General features: G+C 40.0%; 1 protein-coding gene across 3 annotated transcripts in view; it reads right to left on the reverse strand.

Moving 5' to 3' along the window:
• Nucleotides 1-20,485, reverse strand: part of IDO2 (indoleamine 2,3-dioxygenase 2) — a 62,117-nt gene that overhangs the window by 35,556 nt on the left and 6,076 nt on the right. Inside the window, exons 2-5 of one of the 3 annotated variants that reach the window (XM_045779107.2) lie at nucleotides 16,314-16,365; nucleotides 8,289-8,384; nucleotides 2,483-2,602; nucleotides 128-246 (exon numbers count right to left, since the gene is read on the reverse strand). In XM_045779107.2, coding sequence (XP_045635063.2) covers nucleotides 128-246; nucleotides 2,483-2,602; nucleotides 8,289-8,354 — 305 coding nt within the window. In that variant the 5' untranslated portion in view covers nucleotides 8,355-8,384; nucleotides 16,314-16,365. The remainder of the gene's footprint in view (nucleotides 1-127; nucleotides 247-2,482; nucleotides 2,603-8,288; nucleotides 8,385-16,313; nucleotides 16,366-20,485) is intronic. The other 2 variants (XM_045779105.2, XM_045779106.2) reach the window with 2 other exon arrangements.

The raw sequence follows: 20,485 nt of genomic DNA on the forward strand, positions 1-20,485 counted from the left end.
ACAATAAATATGAACATCTCTGATCACAAGTTCACTGAAAAAGCCAGGGCCTTTACTGTAGGGAGAGTAAAAGTCACAGGACTCAGTTTTAGTCTGTTCACATCCAAGCGCTCACTCCCCATCTTACCTCTCTGGATTCCTAGGGGTCCAGTTTGTCAGCACCAGGTCTGAGTGGACCAGGATAGGAGGGAGCCCCAAGCTCCTGGAGACTTCGACAAGGGGAATGGCAAGATTTCTCGGCAGAACCTTTTAGATATAAATCCAGATACATGCAATTACGATACGATAGAATATACAACAGAGAGACAAATCCACATACAATATGATATGACAGAATATACAATTAGTATATTTTAGAAAGAATGCAGCAGAGGAGGTATTCATGGTTGCCCTCTAGTCCAGCAATCCTGTGGTAGAGAAATGACCTGAAGCAATAAAACTGGTATTATCTGAGTGATCCGTAAACACACACCTTACTCTCATATTTTTTCTGTTTACAATCTAGCGGATATATTGTTTATAAGTACAAGCTGAAATATATCTGAATATTACAAAGCTGGAGCACATACATACAGATACAGTACAATATAATCTCTGAAAATTGACTGCAAAGAAGGGCATCACCAAATGTTTGAACATAAACTGGGGACTGAGTTGATGAATAGCGGGAAAAAAATCTCTATCTCTGTATCTATCTACTTATCTACAGACAGAGACAACTACCTAAATACGTTGATATATCTGTTTGTGTGTATAAGACCACAAGCACGTATACACATGTATGTATGTATAGACACACGTACGTGTGTGTGTTTCTCTGTCAGTCGGGAAGAGGAATGGGGAGGATAGAACACTTCATCCTGTGTGGCAGCCAACACTGTCCATCACTTCGTAAGTCAAACCCAATAATAGCTTCACGTAAGTCACCTGAAGACAGTTCCCTTTCAACCCCTAAGTTATCTTAGGACCACTCCAAAGAGACTTATCTGCCCAGAAGTCCAGAAAAACCATTCAGATCTATGGGGGACCAAGGAGGTCTCTTATCTGCGGACAAGGCTAAATTAGCTTAGATCCAAAAGAACATTCTCATACTCCCTATCTTCCACTTCCACTTTTATTTCCCCCTAAGATAAAAGTACCTATTAAAGGAGCCCCACTTCTGCCTTTGTTTTCCCTTAGATTTTTAGATTAGACTTGGGGCAGAACTGTTTTTTAGGAAGAAAACAATGAAGAACTTTAAAGAGTCTTAAAATTCAAACTTAAGTTTAGCTTCCCTTGGGAATTAGGGAAAGAGGAGGGCAGTGTGGAAGGGAGGTGCTTATTTCAGTGAAAAGTTACAAGATGAGATGCAGAGAAGGTCACAGATGATCTAAGGCCGTGAACAGGGGCTCCCTGTTCCTCTGGAAGCACACACCTCGAAGTTAGAGACTCCCTGTCCTGTCAGCCTTCTCTACCCCTTCCCCGGATCTAGGATTATGGTTTGAACACAAGGGGGAGGGGAACTCCGTGGGATGTTCTGCAGTGCGCCTAGATTTCAAACTTTCTTTTATCAGACACACAATTTTTAAAAAATAAGATGTACTGACATTTAAAAACTCTGAAGTAACTCTTACGTCCTCCTCTCTCCCTTCTCAGCCTCCCTGCCTTTTCTCTTAGGGAGTTTCCCTGTTTACTTGGAAGGAAGGGCCAGGATCAATCAAGCAAACCAAATAGGCTGGGGCTGCCCAGTGAACATGAAGTACTCGAACAATGCTAACTCCGATTCCTGGAAAAGGCACACTTCTGCAAAATGAAAGGGAGTAGTGCTTTTTACTGCCGTTAGTGGAACTCAGAGACTTCACGTCGCAAGGTTCAGGATGAAACCATAAAACGTTAAGTCAAGATTCAGAAGAGATTTAAATAAATTATTAAGAGACCAATAATCAGTAGAAAGAAAGTAGTATTAAAAATTAAAATCAGTCTTGATAATGTCCATGAGTGCCTCTAGGGAAAGGTTACATCGGTGAATCAAAAGGTCTGAGCATGGCCTTCCATTTTACACTCACTTGCTCTCTGACCTCAGAAAAGGACCTCACCTTCTGCGGTCCTCAGCTGTCTGTAAAATGGGCACAGTGGAGTTTTACTTATGGGATTGTGAAAATCAAGAGATAATGTAAGTGCAGAGGCAGACAAAATGCCGTGAAAGGTAAGCTATCATTAAGTTATAGGACCTCAGCTCTTGCCTTCAAATGCATCATGAGGCATGACTGCCGGAAAGCTAATGAAAGGGAGAAAAGGCTACAAGTTTAAAAAAAAAAAAAAAAGCTTCTTAGGGAAAAAAATTCTTTTATTGAAATGGGCCACTTGCCCTTCCTTCAACGGAGAGCCAGAGAAAACAAGAGAGGACTTATCTTCCAGAAAAACAGTGTGAGGCCAAGCAGGGAGCATACTCCAGGAGCAGCAGACCTGCCACAGACAAGGCGGACATCTCTTCGTCCCTTACCTCCTCGGGCTGGTTCTCTCCTCTCTGCCACACGTAGCCCATGGTCATCACGCTCAGAACCAAGTGGGCGAGGCGCTGTTCCCGGTAACCCCCGAGGAACCGGCAGTTCAGGAGGGGCATCTGTTCACGGCAATACCCACACGTTATCAGCGGCAGGGGGGAGGATGGGCACAGGGGTTCTCTGACTTGCAGGGTTCTTCGTGTGTAAGGAACAGGTTATATTTGAGTGGAGGAACGAAGCGCCTCCGTGCCCAGCCATCCTCCCCCTGATCCGAAGACCCCGCAGTATGGAGGGATTCCAGGCACCATGGTCGGGCAACACCGAACCACTCCATCCAAGCTCCCAAATGGCCCCCATGGTTGTGCCACCCACTGGTCGCCTCCACCGAACTGACAGGTTGGTTAGAGTGTTCTCGAAGAACGAATTCCCAAGACCGGGGTCGTTTACTTCACAGAACCAGCCCTGCCCACCGAGGCGCCTCTGCTTGGTTGGCGCGGTAACAAGCCTGCGCTGCGGGCCTTGCTCTCTCCTGACCCTCTGAAGCGAAAGGCGGCCCAGGGGAGTTGGGAATTTGACCAAATCCCGACCAAATCCCTAGGGCGCATTAGCGGAACTGGGTCCAGGGTTGTGCCGTTCTTCTTTGAACACTTCCAATGACCCTGGCCGGGTGTTTTCACCTCCCCATGCCCTTTTCCTCGGGGAATGTGTCACTTGGAAGTTTACAGAGGGTGTCCTCACGAAACCACCCCGTACACAGAACTTACTTATCGACAGCCCTGCTTAAACAATGGCCGCTTTCTCCCTTTCGGCCGGGCTTGGTTGACGCCAACAAGGAGCGCCAGCTTCCTGGCGCGCCCCCTCCCCACCTCTGCTCTCCTCCTTCCTCCCACGGCTGCCCCAGCGCCAGACACAGCCTGATCCAGAGCTTCCCCTCTCTGGGGTCCGAAAGTGCCACAAATGGTGGTAGCGGACGTCTTGTGTATCGTTTCAAGCTCCAGGCACCGCAGAGCAGCCTCAGACCCGGGGCTTCTCTCACCCAGGCTCCCTCCCTGCAGCTCGCGCCTGAGCCTCTGGGACAGAATCCTCCTTCTGTTCTCCGCTAGAGGGCAGCCTTTCCGTGTCTGTCTGCCAGAGCAGCTGCGTGTTTTTTCCTCCCAAAAATTGGCTCGGACAGAATCGCAAATGCAATGCAATGGGCTCTAGGCTCGCGTGCTTGCGTGTGTGGGGGGGCGGGGCGGGGGTGGCTGCTGAGATGTTGCGTGTCAACCGGAAGCAGCCTGAAAATTCTAACAATGGTTATTTATTGAGTGCACTTTTATAAGCACACAATAATCCTCTTTATGAAGGTTCCACGCTCCCGACCTAGTTACATTCTGTGTCGGTCAATTTCATTTGTCGACTTGACCAGGCTGCGGGATGCCCAGAAAACTGGTAAAACATTATTTCTGGGTGTGTCTCTGAGGGAGTGTTTTTGGAAGAGAATAGCATTTGAACAGTAGGCTGAATAAAGAACATTGTGTTCAGTGACTGGGGTGGGCATCATCCATTCCATTAGAGCCTGGATAAAACCAAAAAGTGAAGGAAGGATGAATTTTCTGTCTGCGCTGAGACAGCCATCTTCTACTGGCTTGGAACATCGGTGCTCTCGGTGCTCGGACCTTCGGACTCAGGCTGGGATTTACACTGTTGGCCACCTTGGCCCTCAGGTTTCCTAGGCCCCTAACTGGCAGGCTGAAGCCTCTACAGTCAAGTGGGCCCGTCCCTCCTAATAAATCTTTTTCTCTATGTCTGCCTATATCCTATTGCTTCTGTTTCTTTGGAGAACCCTGACTAACTCACCCCCTCAAAGCCCCACCTTCTAATACCATCACATTGGGGATTAAGAATTCAACGTCTGGGGGCGCCTGGGTGGCGCGGTTAAGCGGTTAAGCATCTGCCTTCGCTCAGGGCGTGATCCCGGCGTTATGGCGAGCCCCACGTCAGGCTCCTCTGCTATGAGCCTGCTTCTTCCTCTCCCACTCCCCCTGCTTGTGTTCCCTCTCTCGCTGGCTGTCTCTATCTGTGTCAAATAAATAAATAAAATCTTAAAAAAAAAAAAAGAATTCAACATCTGTGTTTGGGAGCAATAAAAACATTCAGTCCACGTACTCAGTTTCACTATTCTGTTGAGAGACAAGCTGGTTATTCCTAGTTTAAGGAATTATGAATAAAGCTGCTATAAACAGTTACATAGAAGCTTTTCCACACACATAAATTTCCAGTTGACTTGGGTAAATATTTAGGAAAGTGATTGCTGGGTCATATGAAAAGTCTATATTCAACTTCATAAGAATCTGCCAAACTGTCTTCCAAAGTAGCTGTACTATTTTTTGCATCCCCACCAGCAAAATGAATGAGTGTCTCTTTTGGTACATATCCTCATCAGCACTTGATTATGCTGAATTTTCTTTTTTAATTTTAATTTGTTCAAAGAGGTGTTAAATTGTCTCTTAATACTTATTATAAATAATCCTGTTACTCCATAAGTAAACTGGTTTTGTTTTTTATTGTTTCCTGATTAAAACTTCCAAAGTTTTCTTCTTGTTCTAGAAAATTTGAAATTTCACAAGGATATCTGTGTGTGCCCCCCCACCCCCATTGTCTTTCTGATAAAGTACTCAAATCTTTCATAAGATCTGAAAAACTTTGTTCTTCTATGCTTGAAGCTTTGCTTTTCCTCCTCCTATACCACTCTGTTTTAGGAAGTCTAGTTGGTAGAAATTGGGTCATCCATTTCTCCTTTGCATATACTTTATCTTTCTGAGAGTTGGCGTTTCTTTCATTTTTGCTTTATACTTTATAAAGAGTGTGTCCTTTTTCTATAATCAATGTTTCTCTGATTTATTTGAGTTTATATTGAGTTTTTTGCTTGCTTATTTCTTTGCTCCCCCAATAGTTCTTTTTATGGACAACTTCACTTATTTTTATGACGTAAATACACTGGAGACATTAATTAGAACTTGATCTCATTAATTAGAATCTGATCTCATCAAAGCCATTAGTTGTGAATGTCCAGTCCCTTCCTACTGCGTTTTGACTTATTCCTTCTCTTCATATTACATGGTAATTTGGTGTTATCCATTTGTGTTCAGGAACGGTGGTTGGTTCTATCAGAACTAGTGGCTACTGCAGCGTCCCTTAATCGTGTTTCCACAGTGCTGCTGGGTCTCCTCTTATGTAGCTTCTTGGGAGCAAGTCAGTTGCCTGTCGTGTTTCGTGGCAGTGGAGTGGAGAAAGGGGACTCTTTCTGGAATAGGATGGGTGTACCTAAACCAAGAAACAAGTTTTGTTTGCTTTTTACCAAAATACAGATAGGCTTCCTGGAACTTTCTAAGAGCAAGGTGACTGGCCTGGAGGTACTTTAAGATCAAAAATGTAAATCCAATGATTGTATTGTCTGTGCCAAGTAAAGGACTCAAGAGTACAATTTTTTGGTCTGTAGCTCCATGTATGGTCCTGGAAGCCATAATATTTGCCTTCCATGACTGATTTCCAATTGATTCAGTCTCAGCCTGTGCTGGTGAAGTCTATTTTTTTTTTTTTAGGATTTTTTTTTCTTTTTAAGTAATCACTATACCCATTGTGGGTCTCGAAACTACAACCCCAAGATGAAGAGTTATATACTCTACTGACTGAGCCTGTCAGGTGCCCCAGTGAAGTCTTAAAAGTGGTTTCATGTAGTTAGATGTTTTATAACTAATTAGAAATGTAGAAACTGGCCACGAGTGTTGTAATAGTTTCCTAGTGCACCTCCACAAAGGAACACCAACTCAGAAGCTTACAACTGTAGAACTGTATTCTCTCACAATTCTGGCTATAGAAATCTGAAATTAAGCTGTGTATAAGGTTGGTTCCTTCTGGAGTTTCTGAGAGACAATCTGTTCCATGTTCCCTTCCCAGTTTCTTTCTGGTGATTATCAGCAACTCTTGGCACACTTTGGCTTGTAGACAATGCATCTCTCCTATCTCTGCCTCTATCCTCACATGGTGTTCTTCCCTGTGTATATGTGAGTCTGTGTCCACATTTCCTTCTTCTTATAAGGACACTGGTCATATTGAATCAGAGTGCACCCTAATACAGTATGACCTCATTTACCTTGATTATATCTGCAAAGACCCTATTTCCAAATAAGGTCACTGTCCTAGGTTCCAAGTGGACAATTTCTGGAGAGACACTATTCAACCCAATAGAAGTGTCAAGGGATTATTTTCACAACTGTACTAAACTCTTTGCCCAACTTCCACGTTTTCAGTAGCCAGAAGTTAGCTGTACACTCCCGGCCTTTTCTCACTGATATTTAACATATGAGGAGCACCAGTTCAATGAGTCCTTCACTTCACTCGTGATAGTTTAGTCAAATAAAGCCTAATGAAAGCCTGCACAGAGAACTGTGTAGTTCACAAACTGAAACTTAATCTGTCCTTCTACAAACTGTTCCTGACCCCACCTTGCTTCTATGCCCTGCTACTCTGAGATGGGAGAAGGAGGCTACAGTTGAATTCGCTTTGGTTGAATGCTTTGCGTGGGTACCATAGACTCTGATATAATTTGCTTAATATGAAACAAACATTCTTAAAGTTTTATCCACCTTTGATACTTTCTCTTGTTTTCCTGCACTTAAAGATATTTTCTTATTTTTCTTCTTCATTTTGTATTTCTTCGGTCATCTTAATGAGACTTTATGCAACAGGAAAATAACTAGGTTTAGTTTGCCATCTTCATAAACACTGAAGACAGTCTCTTGCATCTCTTACAGGATTTCCAATCTTGTGTCTGCACTTAGAAGGAATCTGGTAAGTACTTTGAAATCCATTAGTATTTATAGGTATTAAATATGTTTAAGTCCATGATGGAGAATTTGGCAGAATGGAAAACCTTTCTTGTATCTCTGAAACCTCATGGCACTCCACATTGGTGGGATTAAAGCCCATGGAGAAGAGACTAGAGGGAAGTATAAAAACATATTGAACACTGTTGAATGGCAGGGACTAAGGAAGTCATTTAGTCCTTGCAACAATTCTATGAGACCAGAACTTCTCTCTCCTTCTGTAAATAAAGAGGCAGAATTACAGGGGTGAAATAATTTGTTTACAAGTTGGTTAGCTACTATGTGATAAAAACAAGATTCAAACTCAGGTTTTCCTGATTCAAAGTCTATGTTTTCTTGTTACATCTTCTTCGTATTACTTTGGGATACTGAGTTCCCCCCTGGGACCAAGAAGTTTCACTGTTTCTTACTCATTCATGGAAAATATTGTTCCTCTTATCAATTATTTCTACAGAACTTACCAACCTAACTTTATAACTCAGCAATTCTCTTGGCTCAACTATTCTATGAGACCCCGATGGTAAAATCAAAGGACAGGAACACTAACCATGTGATACGCAAGGAGGACACTGAGAATTTCAATGCCTACCCTTCTCCAGCTAGGTCTTATCCATCAGCTTACCTATAATTCCCAACCAGACAGCCTTCCTTCTGAAAACAAATATTTGTTGAGTACTTAATATGTTCCAGAAGTTGTTTTGTGCAGGCTTTGAAAATTTTAGGGAAATGCGTATAATATGAGGAAAAAATCATTCCACTCTTCGGAAAAGGTGAGTTAACTTTCTTGGTAATCTCAATAGCATAACTGGTGTCCCTGGGTCCATTGGCCCACTTCCATAATGCTGAGAAAGGAATGTGGTGTTGGAATGAAAATAGGATGGTGAGAAGAACTTAAAGAGAAAAAAAGAACTTAAAGAGAAGAATAAAAAAGGTATACCTTGTTCACTCGAGCTTGAAGCTGGTGACTCTCAATCAGATGAGGGAGTTCATTGGCAATTTCCATCCAAGGCCTAAAATGATCTGGAAGTTCTTTCTGCATTCAAAATGGAAACATCTCAGTATTTTAGACCTCTCTGGGAAACAGCCTTGGGGGAGTAGCTGCTTTCAGATTTCAGTTTTAAATTAGAATTCAGGTCAGTTCAGTTTAACAAGTATTGACAATTCAGTCTATGCTGGTCCCTATGCTAAGCATTAAAAACACACAGATGACTGAAATACAGTCCTTGGGCTTAAGGAGCATGTGGTCTAGTAAGGCAGAAAAAAACGTAGTCAGATATATCCCAGTGCAGTGTAATATGTTCAATTACTGATGTGTGTATAAGCTTAAGAACTTGCAAAGAAGAGGAAGTTGTTAATTCTGTCAGCGGTTGTGGGAAATTAAAGGGAAGTATTTGTAGAAATATGACAATTGGGGCCAGTGTTAGAGTCTGAAGGTGACTTTGCTAGGGGGAAATTTGAAAATGGGAAGGCAGTAAAACAGAAGGGATAGTGGATATAGAGACAGTGGTGCTTCCTGGGACTACAGGTGACTCAGTGTTACTGGAATATAAAGCTCAAGAGAAAAGGTGATTGATGATGAGATCAGAAAATCAGATCAAATGTGCTTTTTATGAAGTACATAAGAATTTACTTTTCATATACTTGGTGACATGGTTTGATTTGAATTTTAGAAAGATAATTTTGTTTGTAAGATTTGAAAATATAAAGTCAGATTAGGAAAGCTTTGAAGTACTATTTGAGGACTAAATTTAGGCAACGACAATGAATTTAGGAAAGAAATGTTCAAGAAATATTTGGGAAGGAGCACCTAGGTGGCTTAGTCAGTTAAGGGTCCAACTCTTGATTTCAGCTCAGGTCGTGATCTCAGGGTGGTGAGATCCAGCGTCCAAGCTCTGCACTTGGCTAGGAGGAGTCTGCTTGTGTTTCTCTCCCTCTAACCCTCCCCCAGCTTGTGTTTCTCTCCCTCTAACCCTCCCCCAGCTTGCACTCTCTCTCTTTCAAATAAATAAGTAAATCTTAAAAAAAAAAAAAACCTTGGAAATTTAGAGGGTGGCGGCGGGGGCGGGGGGCGGCTAAGGGCAAGATGACTTCTAGTCTAATAGCAGTGCCTGTGCTTGATCCAGGGTTTAGCCAAGTAGAACATAGGCTGAATTTCAGCAATCCTAACTCCATCCCAGGAAATGGCGCACTATACCTATTGCTGTAAGTAAACTTACATTGGAATACAGTCACCCTTGTGTGTTTACATATTGTCTATGGATGCTTTCACGTTACAGAAGCAGAGTCGAGTAGTTGCAACAGAAAAACTATATGGTATGGAAAACTTCAGGTATTTACTGTTTGGCCCTTTACAGAAAGAGTTTGCCAACTCCTCATCTATCCCTATGGTCTGGGCCTCCTTTTTCAGAATATAAATTTTGCAACTGAATGTTGTGTCTCTGGGTTAAGAAGGAGAGGCCGTAAGGGTGATTTCCACATTTAGAAAATAGGTTACTGAATGTATTGATGGGAACACAGATTGAAACAGAAATGCAGGGGGATGTCAAAGAGAAGGCATAAAAATAGTGAATTTATTTTTCAATATTTATAGTCTAAAATGTCTGTGGAATGTCAAGATATGGCCACATACCGGGTGAGTGCATCTGCAGTATGAAGTTCAGGAAAAAAAAATTAGGATTAGAAATGCACGGTTGGGAGGCATAACTATGGTGAAAACTCCACGTGTAATTAAAACCACGAGAGTGTATAAAGTAATTCAGAAGTCCCAATGTGAAAGGAGAAGACCCAGATCAGCACACTGGGGAATAATGACAGCAGGCAGAGGAAGTGAATCCAGCCTGCAGATCAAAGACAGGTTCAATGAGCCAGAAGAGAATCGCCTTACAGAAGTCAAGACATTAGAAGACATCAAAGAAGGGACCCATCAGAAGGTCAGGTGTATCAGTAGAAAGTTAAAGGAAGACTGTCTCTTTTGGAAAAAAAAATTAAGAAGATACTCATGTATATTAGTCTTTCTATATATAGAAAGGTAGGTCAGGGTCATGGAAGCAGGGTTCAGATTTTAGTGTGTTGAGGAAGTGAGAATATAGAGACTGAAAGTGTAAATTACTATCTTTCTTACAGTCCAGGGCATTAGCAAGGAGGCATGTGGGTTTGAGAGCTGTCTCAATTTTAAAATGAGAACGTTGAGCAGTTTAGTCTTGAAAGAGGAAGATTTTGAAGATAAAGGACAGACAGGAGTAATGGCAGGCAAAATGTCACAGAGGAAGGGGAAAAGGGGAATAAGAGGCCAAACGAAGCATCTGGCTTTGAAGTGATAGAAGGAGAAAGTCTGGAGTTTGAGGGAATTTGCTCTTTATGAACTCAATTTCTCACCAAATGGGAGTGAAGATCAGGTTCTATGACTTGAAGGAAAAGGGTTGGTGTTAAATTAATTACAGAAGGGAGAAGGAATAGGAAATTAAACATAAGAATAAAAATAATACACTATAATATGTCTTATGTACATTATACTATATTATAATACTGTATAAGACCCAGCACCGTTTGGAAAGTGTACGTTTGCAGAGGTATGGAACTATGAATTGCCCATAACTCACTTGTTGGAGGCGGTCCTCTGTCTCTCAGAATCTGAGATAAAATTGGGTTCAAACTCCTAATTAATTCATAACCTGGGTGAATTTAATGTCCAATCCACAATCTCTGAAAATTAGACTTTGTTTAATCCTCTCTTTTTCATCTTTGAAAGTGAATCAGTTCAGGACAAACTGAGAACCCCCGACTAGCTTTCACAACAAATCAGATTATACCAACATCATATTACTTTTAAATTTACCATAGATTCAGATGTCATGGGAAGAAAATCCCATCACGCTCTCCTCCTCAGGTGGTCTTCTTTTTTTCCCTTTAAGATATTATTTATTTGTCAGAGAGAGAGAGAGAAAGAGTGAGAACAACCAGGGGGAACAGGAGGCAGAGGGAGAAGCAGGCTCCCTGCTGAGCAAGGAGCCAGATGCGGGACTCAATCCCAGGACCCTGGGATCATGACCTGAGCCAAAGGCAGATGCTTAACCAACTGAGCCCCCCAGGAGCCTCATCCTCAGGTGTTCTTCACGCAATACCCCTGCTTCTGGGAAGGAGTCTGCCTTGGTCTCCCGCTCTTCTCCCTGGGAGAAAAAGTTTCTAAGCATGGTAGTATAATCTTCCCCAGCAATGCTTAGCAGTGTGTGCAGAATTGAAGAGTGCTGATAACTACATTGACACAAGTTTGGGGATTTACAGAGTGGTGGCAGAGTTGAGAATATTAGCAAGAATAAAGGCAGAGACATTTATGGTAAACGGACTCTGAACTGGCAACTTGTTTGTTATCTCATTTGTATGATGCATATGTTTTATGAACAAAAACTGAATACAATTTTACAGAGACAATGGAATATAATCTTCATAAAAGAAAAATCAAAGATGTGGAGTCATAATATTTAAAGCGGGTTTTAAGGGGCACCTGGGTGGCTCAGTTGGTTGAGTGTCCGACTCTTGATTCTGGCTCAGGTCTTAATCTTAGGATCATAGGATTGAGCCCCATGTGGGGCTCCACACTCTGCAGAGTCTACTTGTCCCTCTCCCTCTGCTCCTCCCCCCAACTCTCCTCTACTCTCTCTCTCTCTCAAATAAATAAATAAATAAATAAAATATTTAAAATAAAATTAAAAAAAAATAAAATGGGTTTTAAGCAGGAAAGTTGTAACCAAATCATCACCTCCAGCCTTCCTTCTTTGATGCCTAGACAAGGAATCTTCTTCTGAAAATTAAATGGAGGCATCCTGGATTTCTGCTTTCCTCACCTGCATGGAAATTCTTACATACTAACTCTTGCCTTCAGCTAGGCTGCAGTGGAGTATTTATGTTTTCTTTTTCCTTAGATTCCTAAAGTAATCCCTGCCTTCCTCCTGTTTTTTCCTCTCCCTTGTTTAAAAAGAGGGAAACAAACCATAAGAGACTCTTAAAAACCTAGAATAAACCAAGGGGTGCTGGAGGGAGGTGGTGGGGAGGAGGGGCTAGGTGGTGATAAGTATCAAGGAGGGCACTTGATATGATGAGCAGAGTGGCATATGTAAGTGATGAATCACTGAATTCTACTCCTAAAACCAATATTGCACTGTATGTTAACTAAATAGAATTTAAACAAAAATTAGGAAAAAAAAGAAAAAAATTAAAATAAAAAGTTCTACTGTTTGAGTTTCTGAATATCACCCACACACACAAGAAAACCACGAGCTTTTGTGATCACCTGGGCTGAGTGTGGTCCCTCAGCCAATAGCATGGAAACTTGTTAGAAATGCATGCTCTCGGGCCCCACCCCAGGCCTACTGAATCAGAGACTCTGGGGTGGGGCCCACCAAGTGTGTGTTTTAGCAAACCCTGCAGGTGAAGCTGATTTACTCCAAAGTTTGAGAACCACTGACGTGGGGACCTTGACAATGATCAAGAAGGGGAGAAAGGATTTTAAAGATATTTAAAGATAGTAATGCTACTATTGAGAATGTAGCATTTCTTCTTAGCTTTTCCTCTAGAGACAGAAGAAGGTATTGAATTGTTAAATATTTTTTGATTGCCAGACTTTTTTTTTTTAATTACAAGGTGGGAGACAGGATTAGCTGATGAGTTTTTCATGAAATAGCACCCTTTTTCAGTCAGTTCACACATATCTAGCGTGTGTTTTAAAACTTGTATGGTATTCCAGTATTCTATTAATGAATATTACTAATTGTTTTTAATTTTTCACTATTAACAAATCTGAAATGGTCATTCTTATACATGTATTTTTGGATGTTTTCTTATTATTAGAACAAATTTCTGAAAGTGGATTTGCTGGATTAAAGATTCTTCACATGGAAAGGTTGAAAAACGCTTCTTGATTTTCTAACATAAAAATTATATAAATTTATAATTGCAATTACAGTATGTGATTTATAATGGGAGTGCCAGCTTAGCTATGATTCTAGACACAAGCATTACCAAACTTTTTGTTTTGTTTCGTTATACTTTTAAGATAGGACATGTGTATCATTGCATTAAAATTCTATAATTATTTTAATATTTAATAAACTTATTAAAATAGCTTCACAAGAAATATACCTCTTCTGGAAATGGTGATTAAAAATAATGCAATCAGGGGCACCTGGGTGGCACAGCGGTTAAGCGTCTGCCTTCGGCTCAGGGCGTGATCCCAGCATTGTGGGATCGAGCCCCACATCAGGCTCCTCTGCTATGAGCCTGCTTCTTCCTCTCCCACTCCCCCTGCTTGTGTTCCCTCTCTCGCTGGCTGTCTCTATCTCTGTCGAATAAATAAATAAAATCTTAAAAAAAAAATAATGCAATCAATGTTTATGACAAAATAGTCCAAAAGCACAAAATTTATAAGGTGGAAAGTAAAAGTACCCTGATTCTCATCCTCCCATCTAGTTAATGACAACACTTGCAAGTTTCTCGTGTGGTTTTCTAGAAATTGTACATGCTATCATACTATTGTATACATTTACAATTCCATGGTTATTAACAAGTTTGAATATCTTTTCATATGCTTTGATCATTGCATTTTGTGTAGGTATGTGAAACAGCCATTCACAACAAGGTAGTCAAATGAACCAATATTTTCATTTACGGCATTGGGCTTTTACATTATGCTTAGAAAGTTCTTCCCATACCAACAATATTTGTATAGGCTATTTCTGGTTTAATTGTTGATGCTTACAACTGTAATCCTTCTACATTTATGTTGTATATGTTATGGGTTAGAACACATTACCTCAGGGCATCTGGGTGGCTCAGTTGTTAAGTGTCTGCCTTTGGCTCAGGTTGTGATCCTAGGGTCCTAGGATCGAGCCCCATGTCAGGCTCACAGGGAGCCCGCTTCTCCCTCTCCTCCCTGCTTCTGCTCTCTCTTGCTATCTTTCTCTCTCAAATAAAATCATTAAAAAAAAAGAACATATTATCTCATTTCCGTCTTGAAATAGAGCCCAGAGATGCTGGATGGCTTTCCATTTTCCTGAGGTTACACAACCTTCTCTTACTCAGAGTTCAGTGCACTTATTACTGCCTCAGAATAAACACAGGGAGAACAGTGCACATAGGGGATGGAATACGGCTGTACCTGGATAGGAAGTTGAAATTTTGTGTGTTTTTCTTACTCTCATTCCAATAACTGGAAGATCCAGGAGTGGGATGGACAAAGATAATGAAATATTTGGCCTTCTTTCCTTTATAGAAACCAATTTCCTATTTTATTATTCTTTTGCTAGGCTTACACATCTGTCAAAGTATAGTTTTCAAAAACTTAAAAAAATTACACAAATAGAGAATGTATATTCAAAATACATTTGGTTCCTTAATGAGGAAATCAGCAGGATGATAAAGTTGGTTCAAAAGCACTTGTTAAACTGGGTATTTGCGGAGTCTTAAAAAAAAGAATGTTGAAATAAAATTACTAGGCTTAAAAATAGCAATGATCCAATTAATGTACATAACTTTAGGGGTGTATCTTCTACTCAAAAGAAATCAATTGTAGGTTGTTAGTACAACAGTCTTCAAGTTAATATGTAACCTTATAGATTGGGCCAAAATCAACAGTAAGTAGCATATCAAACAAAAGGACATTCCTTAGATGACTAAATAATCCTCAGGTGAGACTGTTAGGGGTCCAGGATGATAATTAAACGAACACACAGCCATCCTTTAGCTTTATTATGGATAATTCTTCTCAACACGCTTATAATATAAAATAGAGTAGACTTTTAAAAGGATCTATCCTATAGGAATAATAAACTCTGTTAGATTAGCACTTAGGTTAAGTTAACTAAAACTTCTGGTTAAGAAAATAACACGGAAAGTTTAAAAATATAAGTCTGAATAAAAATAAACCAGGGAAATATTAGCAAAGCTGGGTGACAATATGAATATTGTAAAAATTAGAATTTAAACTATTAGATTAGCATTTGAAGCAGATGGCTATAACTGAAATAAAAGATTTTGTGTCAATGGAAAGAAGCAATCTGACATTGCAGCAAAGTCAAGGGAGGTGAAAGAAATCAAAGGCCGGCTTTGAAGAGATAAGTAAGCAACATGAGGGGCCTTGGGGGCTACACCAAAACATTTGGGTTTGTTCTAAAGAGCAGCAAGAGAGTTTTAAGGAGCGTTTGAAAGAGCGAAGTGACGAGGCTGGATTTTCCTTTTAAGGCAAACTGAGGGCTTCAGAGGGGAGGGGGGTGGGGGAATGGGATAGACCGGTGATGGGTAGTGGGGAGGGCACGTATTGCATGGTGCACTGCGTGTTATACGCAACTAATGAATCATCGAGCCTTACATCGGAAACCAGGGATGTACTGTATGGTGACTAACATAATATAATAAAAAAATATTAAAAAATAAATTAATTAAATAAAATGCTAAAAAAAAAGAAAGAAAGAAACATAACTGACTGTTGTGCAGAGTGTTGTATAGCTGGGCAAAGCGGAAATGAGACCAGGTGGAAGGCAATAGCCCAAGGGAAAGGGATGGTGGATTCCAGGAGAGTGGATAGCTGGGAGTACAGTTCAGAGATAAAGTGGAATCCACTCATTCTCAAATGAATCATTTGTGACTAGCGAAGATTATTGTGAGGCTCAGGTGAGTAAAGTGTAGTTAAGGTCAACACAGGCAGAGTACCAAGTGAGCATTTACTAAATAGTAATTACTACTATTGTATTATATATTATCAAGGGCTTATAATAGGAAATAAGAAAAACTCAACTGTTAATGAAATACAGGAAAATGGTATAAATATATTTTGTTAATACATTTGAAAATCTGAATTGAATTGCCATTTGGAACACTGTAAAAGATCCATTTTTGTTTTAAATCTAGAAGTAGGAAACTTAAACGAATCAATAAGCATAGAAAACAATAGGAAACGTAGTTAAAAACTTACTAAAATTTCTCTAGTCTCAGGAAGTCTCAGGAACTATGATTTATTTTCTGTTCTGGAGCATAGAAAAAAAATGAGACAGCATCTAACGTTATCTTATGAAGACAACAACCTCAGGAGTAGTCCTTGAAAGAATAACACCACTGTTATTTATGAATAGAAAAGGATAATCCTGGGGCACCTAGGTGGCTCAGTCGGTTAAGCATCTGCCTTCTGTGCAGGTCATGATCCCAGGGTCCTGGGATTGAGCCCCTACATCGGGCTCCCAGCTCAGTGGGGAGTCTGCTTCTTCCACCACCCCCCTAGCTCATTTTCTCTCTGTCTCTCAAAAATAAATAAAATCTTTTTTTTTTAAAAAAAGAAAAGGATAATCCTTAAATAAAATATTATCTAACTTAATTCAATAGTATGTCAAAAGACCAATCAATTTTGAGCATTGTTGTGAGTCTATTAAAACATTAGAAAGTTATTATTATGCATGAAATCAGGAAAACCTAGACAAAGAATATAAAAGATGTTTGGAGCGAATATTTTCATAAGCTGCTGGAGGACATACCAGAGTAACAATACATGATGGCTAAAACGCCTTGAAAGAGAAGGAACCTGACAATAAATATTTTCTTTTCTTTACTTTTTCTGTTTTTGTTTTCGTTTTTGTTTTTCTCCCTGAGGGACGGCTAACTAGATTTGAGACTGAAGCTGAAGAGCACTGAATAGCAGCTCCCATAGAGAGCAGTTCACCTTCTCTGGCTCCTCTTGCCACCTAGAATGGGAGCACCGCCATTCCCCATAATAAACACCAGACAAATAGTACAGACTATAACTTTTAATTGGCACTAAACTAAATTTTGTTTTGGTCTTTTATTGTGTTCTAAGCATCTACCTAAGTGCCCTTCAATGTAGAAAATAGTGAAAAATTACTAAGTTAAAACAATGAATAAAACACAGTTAAAAAATAAATAAATAATAAGAGAAGAGTAAATCCAGAGAAGGTCATTAATTTGACACTAGAGAGAGAGAGAGCGAGCAATGGTTGGAGGTTATAAAGTAGGATGCAGAAGAGTTCTAAACAGCTGCCCTCAAAATTAGCTGGTGATGAAAAGTTATTTTCAGGAACAAGTTAGGGAACTTTTGTATAAATGGTTTGGTCTGAATTAAAACATCAAGGGTGGAATAGATGCACAAGTTTCATGTATCAGTTTTATTTATGAGAGGAAATTGAAATTAACACAAATGTACAATGCCATTTAAATGGCAGTGTTACATCATGCAAATGGGATTTGACGGAAGCATTAAAATTATGTTATTAAGACTGATTAATTTTAGGCAAATGTTTATTTTATATATCAGGTTAAACATGCAGAGAACAGGTTTGGATATACAACAGGATTGAAACTTTACGACTTTGCAAACACACACACACACACACACACACACACACAATCACACACCCAGACAGACACACCCTTAGGTAAATTGCCCTCAATACACCAAAGGTATTTGGATTCTGTGGTGGAGCCATGAATAATGTTTATACATTTTAAAAATTTTCCAATATTTATTTAATATGCTTTTATTAATTTTGCAATAAAATAACCACAATTAGAACATTTTTCCATAAAATCACTCATTGTGGCTAATGATAACCCACCAGACTTCAGTAGTCTCCCAATTTCTAAAGGTTAATAATGAATAAACAGTAAAAAGAAATGTGAAGTAAAATATCAAACAGTGGATTATATGTAATTGAAAGAATTTGATCACTAATAAAGCCATAAGATGTTATTAAAAGCAGTTGGGAGATATTCATGGTAACCATGTTTCAAAATCAAATTAAGACACATAGCTTGATAAATATTGGCATAATTATGTTATGGAATGCGATCAAATATTCTATTTCAAATTGGTCATGATTTAGAAATTCTGGGCTATATTGTCCTAACTTACCGTGTTGTCAGTAAGCCCCAGACTTGAGTACTAGACTTGAGTACTAGACTCAAACCAGAATGTCAGAATTATAAGGGGCTTTATAGATCAGTAATATCTAACTTTTACTGATTTCTTACTTTCATCCTTGTAGCATACCCATGAAGTGTTATCCTCACATAGAAAAAATCAGGTTCAAAGAGATTAAAAACAACTTGTTAGTTTTCAAACTGATAAGAGCTTCAGCTAGAATTCAAACTCAAATCAATTTGACTAGTGTAGAGCTTGACTATGCCATTAATCAGAATTTGTCATATCAATTATCCACTGTTTCCTAACCAGAATTGTTTTAAAAGAAGAAACATCATGGACCCCAGAGAATAATTTCCCAAGGATCCAAAGACTTCAGTTGGAAAAAATGAAGAAAGAAACTAAAATATGATTTTATAGAAACAATCGCAAATTATTATCACATGAAATTTTTGTTTTTATTTCCAGTCAGAGAATGAAAACACAGTCAAATTTCTTGGTACTTATGCACTTTCAAGAATATGTCTTTGCTCCTCTTCCCTCTTCTGCAAAGGCATATGATGTTTTTTCATATTCCAGCTTTCCTCTGACCTCAAAGGTACAATTTTACATCAGAGGATGTCCCTTTTCTTCAGAGTATCAAGGTCATATTGGTGAACATTATGCTGATAAAACGGGTCAATGATATTTAACTGTCCCTTGGCTTGTTGACTATTTGATATCTTGCACTCTGCTTTTCATTGTCTTCACCGTCCCATGCGTGTGTGGTCAGGTCTTAGGACAATCGTTCTGGTTGCTCAGGCCCTTCTCTCCCTCTACCTATCTCTTCATCCCACTCCTCATGGTGGATGAATGTATGCCTCCAGAAAGAAAGAGCGAAAGAGAGAGAGAGAAAGAAAAAGAAGAAAGAAAGAAAGAGAGAGAGAGGGAGAGAGAGAGAGAAAGAAAGAAGAAAGAAAGAAAGAAAGAAAGAAAGAAAGAAAGAAAGAAAGAAAGAAAGAAAGACAGAAAGAAAGAAAGAAAGAAAGAAAGAAAGAAAGAAAGAAAGAAAGAAAGAAAGAAAGAAAGATCCATTTGGAAACTGTGAATGTGACCTTATCTGGAAAAAAGGTCTTTTTGGTGTAGTTTAGTCAATGATTGCAAGATGAGATCATCTTGAATTAAGGTGGCTCCAAGCACAAGTGTCCTTAGAAGAGAAGACATAGACAGGAGGAAGAAGACACAGACACAAAGAAGGCCACGTGAAGATGGACGCAGAGAGTGGAGCTATTCTGCCATGAAAGTGGAATGCCTGAAACCACAGGAAGACAGGAGAGGCCAGTAGGGGGGGATTCTCCTGTCCAGCCTCCAGAGGGAAAATAGTCTGGTCGACACCCTGACTTCAGACTTGCTCTCCAGCACTCTGTGAGAATACATTTCTGTTGTTTTAAGCCACCAAAACTGTGTTAATTTTGTCACAGCAGTCCTGGGAAACTAGTAAATGCCCGGAGCCTCATTTTGAATGAAAGGAGCAGATTTGTATTTTCCTGTGGCCAATTTTTCATTCTTTCTTAGCATCCATCAGCTTGTGTCCCCGTGTTGTCTCATGTTTCTCTGCAACTGAGCTACCCTGAACCAGAAAACTCTAAGTGGCATCATTGTTTAAAATTCCAGTTTCCAGAGGACCGTGTTGGCTATCCCTGCTCCTACATCCTTATCTCTGTCTGCCAGTTTCCCCCTGGCTCTACTTACCTTTCCTGTTTCCTTTATTTTTTATTTTTATTTTTTTAAGATTTTATTTATTTATTAGAGAGACTGAGAGAGAGCACAAGAGTGGAGTGAGGGGCAGAGGGAGAGGCAGACTCCCTGCTGAACAGGGAGCCTGATGTGGGGCTCCATCGATCCTGGGACTCGGGGATCACGACCTGAGACAAAGGCAGCCATTTAATGGATGAGCCATCCAGGCACCCCCATTCTTGGTTCCTTAATTTTGACACAGAAATCTATACCCCATCCAACCTCCCTACCTCCAAACACATTTTTCCTTATTGACCTACATTAACTATTATGAAATCTGACCTCTTTGTCTCTATTTCTACTAGATTACCATCACTTCCCAACATCCCCCTTCAACATTATCAGGCATGCCCAGGAAACTAGGGGAGGTGGCAATAATTTCTCAGGGAAATATTTGAATATTTCCTACCTACAACTTCTGTCTGAAAACTACAGCCCCCAAT

The sequence above is a fragment of the Ursus americanus genome, chromosome 27, assembly GCF_024610735.1.
Source record: "Ursus americanus isolate L20-20 chromosome 27, mUrsAme1.1.p, whole genome shotgun sequence".
Taxonomy (NCBI): Eukaryota; Metazoa; Chordata; class Mammalia; order Carnivora; family Ursidae; genus Ursus; species Ursus americanus.